Source organism: Vanessa atalanta, chromosome 29 (genome assembly GCF_905147765.1).
Source record: "Vanessa atalanta chromosome 29, ilVanAtal1.2, whole genome shotgun sequence".
NCBI classification, from domain to species: Eukaryota; Metazoa; Arthropoda; class Insecta; order Lepidoptera; family Nymphalidae; genus Vanessa; species Vanessa atalanta.
Window position 1 is genome coordinate 4,436,286 of NC_061899.1, and position 14,079 is coordinate 4,450,364.

At 35.7% G+C, this 14,079-nt stretch overlaps 1 protein-coding gene across 1 annotated transcript; it reads right to left on the bottom strand.

Moving 5' to 3' along the window:
- Positions 1 to 628: 628 nt before the first annotated feature.
- Positions 629 to 13,097, bottom strand: LOC125074957 (fatty acyl-CoA reductase wat-like). The gene is made up of 13 exons (XM_047686442.1): positions 12,839 to 13,097; positions 9,075 to 9,249; positions 8,592 to 8,682; positions 8,004 to 8,126; positions 7,484 to 7,608; positions 6,728 to 6,886; positions 6,301 to 6,410; positions 5,819 to 5,886; positions 5,247 to 5,439; positions 4,209 to 4,389; positions 3,510 to 3,871; positions 2,710 to 2,884; positions 629 to 1,091 (listed from the first exon to the last, which is right to left on the bottom strand). Exons 1-13 carry the CDS (start codon positions 13,095 to 13,097, stop codon positions 629 to 631), a joined length of 2,484 nt encoding a protein of 827 aa, XP_047542398.1.
- Between the last annotated feature and the right edge of the window lie 982 nt (positions 13,098 to 14,079).

Below are 14,079 nucleotides of genomic sequence, written 5' to 3' on the forward strand. Positions count from 1 at the left end.
CGCCAGCGTATAAACGCTGGCAAGATATTTCCGGCCCTTACGTACTTTACTGTACGTTGAGTAGAAGGCGAACTAAGGCTGAAGGCGCCGGAATACCCACTAAAAAAACTAAAATTCCATCTTCCATCCAGGATGAGGCCTAGATCCCTCATCCGGGCCTGCACCTTAATCACCGTCTCCCAAAGGATCACCCGATCCTGGAGGTATGCCCCCAACAGCCTTTTGAGATAGGAAGGCACCTCGTGATATCGAAGTACATCCCCTATTGTCTAGAAAGGAAGACTATTGAAGGCGTTCGCCACGTCCACTGATACCACTAGGACTACGTTTCCTCGGGCAATCGCCTCCGTTATGCAGGTGTTTAGGGTGTTCAGGGCATCGATAGTTGAGCGACTCACCCTGAACCCGTACTGGGCCTCTGAGAGCTCTGGTCCCACCTCCTCGAGGTGCTTAATAAGACGGGCAGCGATAATCTTCTCAGAGTTTGCCCGTCCCATTCAGCAGCACAATTAGCCTGTGCCCCCTTGCCCGCCTCGACAACAGGACCAACTTACACTGGAAATACACTCGTCAAACAGTTCCCGAAGCCTCCTTCCTAGGTGTTTCAGGGCGTCACACAGAACACGTCCTAGAACTCCGTCTGGACCCGGTTCTGGCCCTCAATCGATCCAAGGTCATCTTCATCTCTTACTCCGTGATATGTTACATTAACCATAATAACATTGTTAACCGTCACGGAGCGAATGGCCATATTTGGTGGGGCAAGCGCACATGCTGGGTGAGGAAATAGTTCCCCGACCAGTCGCAGAAGAAGATCTGGCGGTAGCGATTCCGTAATAGGAGCTCCGTGTGTCCGTAGCTTCCCTTGCAAACCACGAAAGGTACGCGCCCCCACGGGTTCCTGTTCAGGCCCATTAGAAGCTGCTCCCTTGCTCTCTGTTTGGTACAACATATCGCCTTTTGTAACTACTTTTTCAACTGGCGATATGCGGCCCACAGCTGCGAAGCTGCTAAGTTCACTTTGAGGCCGTTTCGCCTGCGACAGCGAACGTATGCCCTCCGCGTCCGGTTTGACGTCGCCCTTAACTCTGCTATTTCGGGCGACCACTAGTATACCTGATGGCGCGATACCCTTCAAGCCGCCCTACGACTGCTTTGAGTTTTGTCAAAAAAAAAGGATAAATAATGTTTCCTTATTATAGTGTTGAATAAAATAAAAATTAACGAAGATACAACATTTATTAAGTACATATAATTAAGTACTTATTATGATTATTATGATTGAATTATAATCACACCCGAAACACACGTCAAAATAACTATTAACAAAATAATTGCAATACAATTTGTCATCGTTACTGTTTATCTACCAAAACGCTGTCAGAATGCGTACTAGTAACTAGGTACCTAACCTACCAACTGAGAAGGAAGCTTATAGGGGATTCCCCTAACTTCGGCAGTACTGTTTTTCATAGGATAACAGACGACGGACGTTTACGAATGCATCTTAATTTCAACGGTTGCTAATTGGTGGCTGTGTTAACTTCATTCGGTACGATATTTTTCCACGCTATGAATAATTTATTATACTTAAGGATTGGTGGGTATTATGACAATGACTTAATTTAGGTACGTGATATATTGCTCATTTTGCCGCCCCCTGGTCGTGCCGCCCGTGTGCGGTGCACGCTTTGCACGCCCGCTTACGGCGGCCCTGGCTAGCACAGCTAGTTTTGTAAGTCAATTTCGGTTATTTTTGGGTCCTCCGGTTGTGTCTTTCTTAACTCACTCATAATATGCTTTATTTGTAATAATATAAATAGCAATTAATCAAATATATTAAGCTGATCCTTAATAATTAACTACTTTGACATATTCGTTACAAGCTGCAAATCATAATGATTCGAATACATAGCGCGTCTCCGAATATTCAAAGATACAAACTATATAAAATTAATAGGATTCCAACGTTTAGACATTTAAACAAGAAAATTAAACAAATATATTCGAGGTCTTGAATAGAACCAATTTTTTATTACCTCTGTTCCAAAGATGAATTTGCATGCGAAAACCAGGTTACGATACTGATGTATAAATGCAATAAATAACAGAAGCTCTTCTAATTTTAAAAAGAGCTGCCAGAGCAAAAAATATATTTTGACATAATAGTCAAAAAGTTGCCAGTGGCCGAGGAGGTATGTTCTTTTTCGATGTTCCAGGAGGCAAAGGCAAAATATGTATTTTACCCTACCCTATAAGATTTCTCAAATCCTTAGAATTATCAGGAGTGCCATCCCATAATTTGAGGCTAAAAGTTGGTATTCCAGTCCTATTAATGAGGAATCTTGACGCGTCAAAGCAATGCACATCTGGAGCACAACATTATAAAGGCTACAAACATGACTGGAATGCAAAAGTAGATAATGTCTTGAATCCTCGTATTCCAATAATTCCGAACGCGAACGGAGTCGCGGGCACCAGCTAGTTTTATAAAAATAACCTTCATTTTTAACACACAAACGTTACTTTATGTATTATTTGAATTTAGGAACAGAGGCAATTTGAAGGTTTTCTAGTATCCTTTCGCTAAACCGTATAAAGTGTCACAAAATAGTTATAGACTCTAGACACTCATGAACACATGACACCATTAAAAAAGATAATCAAGTAAAGAGGAAATGACTACAAAAAGGTTCAAACTCTACGTACCTAAAGATTTTCTCGATCATGTGTTTCCCAACAAATCCCGACCCTCCAGTTATAAAAACTACAGCATTCTCGTAAAACTTCTGCACCGAAGAGTTTCCACTTGAAATTGCTTTTTTGATTGCATCATTCGTTGATCGCGCTTCTTCTTGTATTTCTTCGATAATCCTCATCGTATCTAAAACAATGAAATGCCGTCCCATCCGATTAAGATAGTGACGGAACGAGAATGCACACGTTAACAAAGTATAATAGATAAGAATCGTACCTTTTACACGATATCGAACCTGTTTCTTAAATTAGGCGATAAGTGCAAGCTAGCAATAAACTAAATTAAATCAAAAATTTTAACCTCAATTTATATGTTAAAGTTGGAAGCTCGCATAAATTCAATTGTCAAAATAATGTTCCGTGACATTTTAAATTGAAAAATCACACGAAATATTTTTTGTATACACGAAAATTTTATGTTATATGAAATATGTTTATGTTTTACGATGTCCTGAATCGATGTAACCATATTGGTTTCAAATTTAAATTGCATTTATATTGTGACACAAGTATAAGACAGACACGAGGATAATAAGTTGAGTGAGATCGTTGAATTTTATGGTGTTTTAGTTAACCCATTATGATTTATAATTTATTTTTTAATTGCGATCATGTCTAGGTCAGAGTCAGATTATACAGGCAGCAGAGGTACAAAAAAAGTTCTAGATTAAATAGTTTGGAAAGATATTTATTTTTCACAATCATTATGTATCACACACTTACAATTTAAAATAATGCCAGCAGGTATTTACAAAACATAACGATAACAAAATATGTAAACGTGATAACAGCAGAAGTTAGTTTAAATAACCCGAACAAGTACAATGGGAATACTATGTAATGGACGATTCTCAGCACCAACTGTTTCCTTAAAGCGTAATTTCTGTTTTTCATATCGTCTTTTGCGATAAATTTCACAACTCCATAGGACCATATTAAAACTAATTCTTTCATGTGAACAGATGCCATATCACAATTGTAGATCACTTTGTCCGTTTCCGATAAGTTGTTGTGGAGACTCAGCGTGTTCTCGTCGTGGAAGTTCCATTCGTTGTTTAGGTAAAACGAAAAAACTGACGTTAGGGATTGCACCAATCTGTAAACCTTCAACAACCTGAAAATGCAAGAAAAGGAGCAAATACTTTTCCTCATTTCTATGAAGAAATACGTACATAACACACAATTTTTAATGTTTTAAAGCTCATTTATGTATTTATAATACTATATAATCGCAGTGATCTATTACTTAAATTACAAATAAATGTTCTCGTTCGTTCGAATAATGAAAAGCAGACCAAAACGCAGTCAAATCGATTATATCAGACCTCTTTGGTCTAGTTTTGGTAGTGCCCTGTTAACTAGTCTCACTGTAGAAATTAACGTCAAATGTTTTTTTTTTATTATTATTATAAGCATGAGCTAACTTAAACAAATGTTTTAATAATAGGTACCTTGCTTTTTTTCCAAGTAACAAACAACACCCATCAACTACAATCGCAGGAATGTAATGATATATCACTGTCATCAGTAAATGGAAAAACTTGTATGGGGTAATAATTGCGGTGCAATACCATAATGCTTTTGTTGGTGCCAGAATTCTTGCTTCATTATTAACAATATCACAAAGTTCGGCTGTAATACGGAAAATATTATTTAAATTATTGGAACATAGTGTTTACAATTGGCGTTCCTTAGTTTTATTTAATTGGTTTTAGTTAGTTTTCTTTTTTATATTTCTAATAGGTAGGCGAATTGGAAAATGCAAACTCATAGTAAGGTATCACCAAAGCCCATAGACATTGGCGCTCTGGGAAATATTAACCAATCCTCAAATCGCTAATTCGCCCCTAACTTTGGGAACATTTCGGTAATTCAATTTAAATCAACTGACATGTCTTTACAACGATTACTTACCAAATTATTATTAATATTAATAAATTTTATATAGTAAATTATATTCAATGGTGTATATAAGGTCAACTATCCAAATCACTTGATGCTATCGTCATAGCTGATCTGTATTAGAACATATTAAGTAATGAACAAAGTGCGCTTGATCATAAAATCTCGAATTAGAGAAATCCTTAAGTAAATATATTTGCAGAAAAAGTATTCATATCAATTCCACATTATTTTTTAAATTGTTTACAGGTTATTTAAGATTAACTTTAAAATTTTGGAATCGAGAATTCCATAAAAAAAAAAATTATTTATATTTTATTGTTATTGCAACCATAGATCATTTATATATGTAGGTCGAGAGTATCGCACTGCAAAAGAACTGAAACAAACTGGCCAACTTTATTATCTTGGTGTGTGTGACAGCTACGTTGAAACTCGTCAAACGACATACTACTTTACTAGTGTGCGTGTTCTTAGTGGCAAACTGTTTGTTACTATATTCTTGGACACGTTAACAGCTTTGACAGTCTATCTAGACGTATAAATAGTCAAAGATTACGACATAATTCACTTCATACAATACTTACAGAAATTCAGTGGATTTCTGTTGCCACTAACTGTATAAATAATAGGCTTTAGAATTCCTCTAATATATCTGTCGTGTGTCTCCACCGCTGCAGTTATTATAGTATTGCTCACGATATCCGTGGGAACCAAGTCGATCTTTATATTATCAGCGTATAAAGTATGCATAACGCCTAGTGAAAGTCCAAGAATTATCTAAAAATTAGAAAAGTAGTATAACGATTTACATATATTGCAGTCATGGGTCTTCCTAACTTCGGGTTTTATGGAGTAGACGTGGAGAGAAAGGAGGAAGTAAATGAGAAAAATGCCATGCCAAATTTTTACCCGACAAAATTAAAGATGAAGGTTTTTCATAGAAAACACCAACATCACCACCCACTACTATGGCCTAGAAAATCGGCTTGGACAGAAGTTAAACAAAGTGTTTGGTAATTATAGTGAACTTTATCTTTATATACTCCTAGCGTAACTCGGCAGTTCCGTTAAATATAAAAATCTTCCCTATTCATCAGCACTTCTCTAATATAAGCTTCATAAGATAATTAATTTTATATCGATGACGCCCGCTCACCCCGCTCCCTCCAAACGTATTATTAACGTCAACCCATCCGAGAGTTGGTTCCCTGTACGCAGATATCACTGAAACAAAAAACATAGTATTGTTAGGAATGTGCCCAATTAGTTACAAAAAGTATTAATAAAATATCAGCGGCTACCAAGAGTTGGTATCTATACATACTTGGAAGTACACCAATTATATACGAGTAGGGTCTATGCCCTTACAGTAATAAAGATGTATGTAGGGTATTAATTCATAATCGACAATTACATTTGATATATACAAGGATGGAATATACAAGCTGATCAAAGAATATTATATTTTAAAATCTCTAAATTGAAACCTACAATGCATACATAATTTTGGATATCTACAAAATGTCCGAAGATAAATTAAAAGTTAAAGCATTTTTTTGTTATCTTCCTCCTGCCATAATAATAGGCTACTTTAAGTTTTGAGGATAAAATTGGTTTCAATATAATGTCGTATTTTACCGATCGCTGGTCGAACGATGCAAATAGGCAAACCTTCTCCCATGACCTTAACGAGTTCCTCAGCAACTGCTTTTGTGATTGCATAAGAGTTCGGCCTTTCTGACATAAACCTTAAAAATAAAAGATATATATGAATATAATAATATGATATATCATGTATGAAACTTCAAATAAACCTTTAATTGGTTAGTCATTACTAAACTTATACCTAGGCGTGATTTAATTTGGCCGAATTTCAGCAAATTCTCTTTTATTTTTTTAAGGATGGGTAACAATAATGTGACGATATCACATTATATCTAATCCTATATTTAACAAATGTTAATAGGATCCGGGCACACGACTATCGAAAGTTCCAAAAGAAACAAAAGATGGAATGCATATTTTGATACATTTGAACTTAATGAGTTGTAATTCTGTCACTCACGGTTCGAACATGGCATCCAGCTTATCATCATCCACATTTTCAGCGAGTTGTATCATTGTTTGAGGAGGTATTGGACTCTCGTAGAAATCTTCTTTTACATCCCCTTTGAAATGACCTCTTGTGGCGTGTGTGTACGCTGTGGACACGTGGACGACCGATCTGGGAACATTAAGTGAAAACATAATAAATACAATTATTGCAAAGTTATAATATATTTACAAAAGAATTATCCAAGTTAAAGACTTAAAGAATAATTAAAAAAGCTATCGAAAGTAGTTTCATTGTGTAGTCATGTGTTTAATGGTGGCAAGAATGCTAGCAATATTTCTCTATTGAATTTAGCTTGTTGTTCGCTACAGATTTTTTTCATTTTGATTGTTTGTTTATAATAATAACAATATAATATATGTTATTGCAAGTCATGTTCATGATTCAGAAAATTAACAGGACTAAAAAAGACCCCACAGCACTCCGATTTCAATGACTCAGATACGAAATCGAGATATTAGGCGCGGCTTCTTTAATATATGAGATTAATTGTATTAATTAATTAAAAAAATTAAGGAAAATGTTTTCATATTATATGGTCAGAAGGCACGTTGTTAAAATGATTACATACTGGAAAATGAAAAGAGTCATTAACACAAATTTTGATTCGATTGCTTGAAAAAATCACAAACTAGTTTATGAAATGATTAGTACAATTACTGGGTCCATCATTATAAAGCTTATATAATAATAAAAACATTCACTAACTTTAAGTGTTTGCAAGCTTTAGCTAATTCTATCACCTCTCTGGTTCCCTTAATGTTTGTAAAAGTCGCCAATTTTAGAGATTCGCGAAAATTTATCGACGCCGCAGCGTGAAATATTATGTTGACCTAAAACAATAATAAAATTAAACCAATATAAAGGTTACATTTACGGTTAAATTTAGACTTGACACGGAAACACTAATAGAAGTTATTAAGGTTCGAAAGATTAATACTTTTATAGTGACAGTAGTGTCCTAAAAAATAATATATATTCGTTCAGTTGGAAAATTTCAGCACACACACAGTCACATATATCTCGTGCTCGACGGTTGAGACAAACATCGCGAGAAAACCTGCATGTGTCAAAGCATGTGTACCTACCAACCTGGATTCGAGCAGTGCAATCGAGTTAGTTCTACACATTCTCTTCAAAAGGAGAGATTCCCTTAGCCTAACAGTGGTACATTAAGTAATACATACTAAATATAGTCTATTTATACTTCATAATATCGTCTCGTTACCTCGCCAGTCAGCCTCGCCCAACTATTCTCATCTATACCGAGGTTATCTTTGCTAGAATCACCTTCTACAATCTCGAGTTTGTTAACAAAATCTGGTTGTTCTTTAAGAAGTTCTTCGAAAAGCTAAAATTAAAAATATTTTTCTAGAAATTAACGAAATAAATATCATTGTGTTTGAGTCGTTTGTCAAGTTTATTGTTTAGTTCATAACAATTACTGTATTATTAAGTAAAGGTAAGTTATTATCAGATTAGAGGACCGGTACTTGGTATGTCTTGCACTTTTATGAGGAGAATGCGTAAAGGCGTATGTCCGGCGATAAAAAAGGTATAAGCATTATCCGTTTTAAATTTCTTCCAAATTCGTCCGACCGTTTCAAAATAAAAATTAACTTTATTCAAGTAGGTTCTTGTGAGCGCTTTTAAATTGTCTATTTACATGGTTAAAATAAATTTAAATCTAATACCAATTCGGAATGTAGATTCAACCTTGAAGAAAGAAATTCAGTTGTTATGACTTATGTGATTGAGTACGAAACATCCAAAGATTCAAACTATATGAAATAAATAGTAGGATATTGCAACATACCGGATCTTCCAAAACTACTTTAAGTCTGTCTTGAACAGTTTTTCCCTTCTTAACTCGCAACAACATGTAGATTTTTCGAACATTTGTTGATCTAAAAATTTAAACGACATATGAATATTTAGCTTGGTGCTAGTACTTTGTCCAAGCCCGTTGGTCATTTTTTTTAATGAGGTAAATTTTTTAAGTTATATATATTTTTAAAATTATAACTATGTTTTGTAACTGCATAAAACTTTCAATAATACAAAGAATAACGGCCAGGAGGCGCTCGCTTCATTCCCAAAGTGTGTTATCATCCATGAAGTTACTAAATGTATAAAAACTTTATTTAATTTAGCATCGTAGGCAATTAATTCGATCGGATTCCGTTGAGAAAACGGATATATTAACCCAAAAAAGACTAATTCTATGCCATTACATAAAACAAAATTAAGTAAAAAGGACAAACCTTAAAAAACAAAATTAAGTCCACACCCTACGTACCTGAAGATTTTCTCAATCATGTGTTTGCCTACAAATCCTGACCCACCAGTGATAAACACCACAGCATTATCGTAGAACTTCTGCACCAAAGAGTTTCCACTTGAAATTGCTTTTTTAATTGCATCATTCGTTGCTTGCGTTACTTCTTTTATTTCTTCGATGGTTCTCATCTTGGCTTAAAGGATAATATATTCTTAAATACAATAACATCGAAGGACTCGTAATATAATACCTCAGGGAAGTGAATTATCAAACATTACAACAGGTAAAAATTACAAAAACTAAGCTTAGAAAGAGAACAGAGAAATTACAAGTTAAATTAATAGTTTACTAATTCTGATGATGGATCTTGTATCTAATATTCTAATTACTTCGTGCTAGGGCTGAGCTTGTGCGAACTCGTTTAGGTAGGTACCATTCGTCATATCTTTTACCGCCAATCGGCAATACTTAGTATTGATTTTTTTCTGGTTTTAAGGGTGCAATTCAATGTCACTACAGAGAAATAACACCTCAGTTCCTAAAATTCGTAGCGCATTTCAGATTTAAGTAATGGTAATTTTTTTACGGCGCCTACGTCTATGGGCAATTGTGACCACTAACCATCAGATAACCCATTTGGTCGTTTTTTTATTAATATTAAATAAATAATCACTGTCAACACTTCGATAACATTGCACTTCCCTCATTGCACGGCTAATAAAAGATAAATCTTACCTTTTTTACGATGCGAACTCGATACGATATTATGTCTTGTCAGCAAAACAAAAAGTGTGTTATTTTCCTCCATTTATATTGACATAAATTGATATATGCCGCGGAAGTTATCAATAACCGGCAAGTTTAGGTGTAACTGTTTAAATAATGTTCCGTGAGATTTTAAATTAACAGAAACATGAAGAATTATTAACATACACTATAATCAATGTAATGATATAAAGCCTTGATTAAGCCAGTGTAACTACAGGCACAAGGGCCATAACATCTTGGTTTCATGATTGCTGATCGACGATGTATGAAACGGTTAAATTTTTTTTCGACGCCAATGACTATGGACATTGACCACTTACCATCAGATGGCCCGCTTACCAATGGTATAAAAAACCCATCGGTTGTGATGTAGATTCTTTTTTTTTATGGCATTGGTTGGCGGACGAGCATATCGGCCACCTGATGGTAAGTGGTCACCATCGCCCATAGACAAAGGCGCTGTAAGAAATATTAACCATTCCTTACATCACCTATGCGCCACCAACCTTGGGAACTAAGATGTTATGTCCCTTATGCTTGTGATTACACTGGCTCACTCATCCTTCTAACCGGAACACAACAATACAGAGTACTATTATTTGGCGGTAGAATATCTGATGAGTGGGTGGTACCTACCCAGACGGGCTTGCACAAAGCCCTACAACCAAGTAAATTCTAGCGAGAAGCATCTCCAAGAATCTCAGTAGTTAGTCGTATAATTTTCATAATTATCACATTGTGTAGTATAAATTATGAAGTCGGGATGTTCAGCTTGTATTAAATAATGGTTCTTGATATACTATATAAAACATTATTTAACTCTAAATATTATAAACACGTTAAAATTCTTTCACGAAAATTATTGATAGCAATTGAATATCAACGGGTCGTATGACCCGTTAACATGCATGATTAAATATACATATTTTAATAATAATTAGATAAAATATGTATATTTAATGTTTTTGTTTACGTAGGATCAAAGAAATATATTAATTTATAGAATACAAACGAACTTCGTATAAATCGTGAAATGTCGACAACCGACTTACGGTTATAAGCCATTTTAATAATTTTATCCTATAGATTTTACTATTATTATAGTAATTCTGGCATTTAACACTATATTTTGACTTGCGGGCGGTGACTACCGACTTTCAGAATCACTACATATTCATGGATACGGTCTCCTATTAAATGCTATACGTTACGTCCTACTTTAGTTTATACTTCCGCTTGACGTCTCGACGCCAGACAGTAGACATTGCGGTCAGCGGCCAATAACTATTACAGCAACGTCTCTGTCTAATATTTTAAGCTAATATTTATAAGCATCAATAGCGCAATGGTTTAGTCGCGGGATCTATCCTGACCCCTTGGGCTAATGTCGTCCCCGTTCCTAACACCTGTTATAAGCTTAATGGTAGGGGTAAGTAGGTATATTAGAAATCCCTTAATTTTGGGACACTACTAAATATTCTTAAAAAAAAAACTCTTAAAGATAGCCACGCTGTTTGTGCTACAAGGGTTTGAAAACTAAATACTATGGCCCTACGACTTCAATACGGTGACATCAGCGTCTAATAACAATAATACTCAGAGACCACAAGTCTAATAACAATAATAATAAATTTATTTATTCTCTCCCACAGACGTTACATTTTATATTTTTCATTCGCCTTAATAATAAGTACATTTGTGTCTGGGAAACAGGAGCCCAAGTAATGTTGTCCTGTACTAAGGGTTTTCTGGCTCATAGTATATTTCAATAGTAAGCATTTTGACGTGGTATGTGAAGTGAATCGATAGCGTTTATCAGAGACTTCAGGCAATGGCTTTACACGTTAGGCCTCATAGTGTGATTAAAGGGCTTACGCTTTGAATTTATACTACCCCGACTTCATCCGCGTGGTTTACTGAGCCTTCAATATATTTTAATTACAGATAGACAACTAAAAGATAAAGATCAGCGCTGGTGATGAAACAATCGTGTATCGACATTGAGCTATTATTACTATGTAGTACATTATAACTCAATGTGTATCGACGCATAGTTAACCGTTCGAGAAACAGCTAGCTCTGAGATTAAAACGAACGTCCTTTAGCGTTTGCGAATGTGATTTGTAAAGCTTACACAAAACGATATTTAATTAAATTGTAAATATTGGAATTAATGTTATGCGTTTGTTTGGCTACTTTGGATATTGTATTGTTTTATAATTTGAGAAATATATCGGAACATTATCACGTATAATCACGTCCCTGTGGTGCAAACACTTAAAACTTTTAACCGATCATCACTCGTTAATAAGAACGATTGATTATTGTTGTACAAGAACGATTCTATAAATGGTAGAACTAGTTTTACTTCTATCCTCTCAACGGATACTTTACTGCCAAAAAACAATACCTGTAATGTTGGACTCAGGTTTGACGGGTGTGTAAAAGAAAGTTATTTATTAATTAACTGCTGCTAGTTATTTGTACGGTGTATTTGTATAAGTTGTATGTATCACTCTCGAAATTAATTAATAACGCTTTTATTTATTGGTTAAGTTAAGCAAATAAAGTAAAACAATACAGTAATGTAAGATAATGTTATAACAATGTTCCCGGTTCCCGCGTATCCAGAAGAGAGCTTAAATTTCCCGCCAATGTTTTCCTTTTTTTTTTTAATATTTCCCGCTTCAAAAATCGTAGCGACAACTGCAGGTGTGATTGAGTGAGTGAGCCAGTGTAACAAAATGAATATAACATTATAGCTTTCAAAGTTGGTGACGCAATAGCAATGAGCGGAATAGTAAATATTTCCAAGGTATATTTGTGGCGACTATCCGCTACCCTTTGGCCACAACCCTAACAGAAGGTGGTATCCGCTCCGCCTATAAAAGTGCGCAATCTACGCATGGTGCCTGGACTATCCGATCCGTAGGCGTCCTAAGCACGTCCTACACGATCCCGTCGACAGACTCACTGCCGACAACTCAATATATACAGGTACACACAACACACACCGACCCCGCCGGCGGGGTCGAGGTCCCTCATTCTTACTGTCTCGTCGACGCCTAGGCGTGCGACGTTGAATGCACACGTCATTCCTCCCTCGAGTCGACGACGGCGTCCTAAGCCGAGGTTCGCCTCACAGGAGGCGCCCTTAGGACGCGCGTATACTGAGCCCTTAAGTGGGCTCTCAACACCAGGCTTGAGTAGTTTAGCTCGCCTATCCCACCCGGTGACGTTGTAGAGGCCATTAGGGCCAACAGCACTTATCATTTCGAAAAAAAAAAAAAAAAATGGTGCCTGGCACGACGTGGGACGGCACGGTGCGTGGTACGGTCAGGCACGGGATAAGACACGGTCGTCTTGCGTCTTGCGTTAGCTGAACTAGAACTACACTTATGACTTAACAGTTAACACTATAACACTTGACGTCTTACGACTTACACATTATTTCTGCTTAATAAATAATTTATCTTAAATAAAAAGTTTATATTCCACATAATTACAAAGCTACAGGCTGCTGGCTGACGTACAAATATCCATTGTTAGTTAGCTGTAGATACTGTTGGTAACTGATACTTGAAACCGGAACATAACCATAGTAAGTACTGTGGTTTGCGGAGAATATATGATGTGGTACATACATACCCAGACGGACTTCCTGATTTTTTTTTTATTGTTTATCATTTTTACATAGTACATAACCGAGTTGATTCCCACCGTCTGTAGGCTTACATCTTTTAAACTACGCAACGCATTTTAATGCGGTTTCATCAATGAACAGTGTGATGCAAGAGGAAGGTTAAAATGTTTAATTAAGAATTGCATGAAAAGCCGAGAATATCAACTTTCTTTGCCGGAAAAAGTAATGAAAAAATGTTTTATATAATTTTGTACTTCAATCTAAGAGTTGTGGATTATTGAACCAGTGTTAGGCCAGGGCGGGTAGGTTAATAAATTAGTATTTTAATAACAAAAGTAATTGTTACATGTTACAGACATATATAAGAGATTTTGCAATATACAATAAAACTTTACCTATATCACACACACCGCCGGGGCTGGCGGTGTGTGTGATATAGGTAATTAGCATTTTACCTTTGAGGGGTGAATGAATAAAATACTCAAATCATCCATAACGAATTTCATCTAAATCCTCTCAGCGATTTAAGCGTGGAGAGGTAACCGACTTACTTTTGCATTTAAAATATTAGTATAGACGATTAATTCATCTTTCAAAAAAAATTAAAAATAT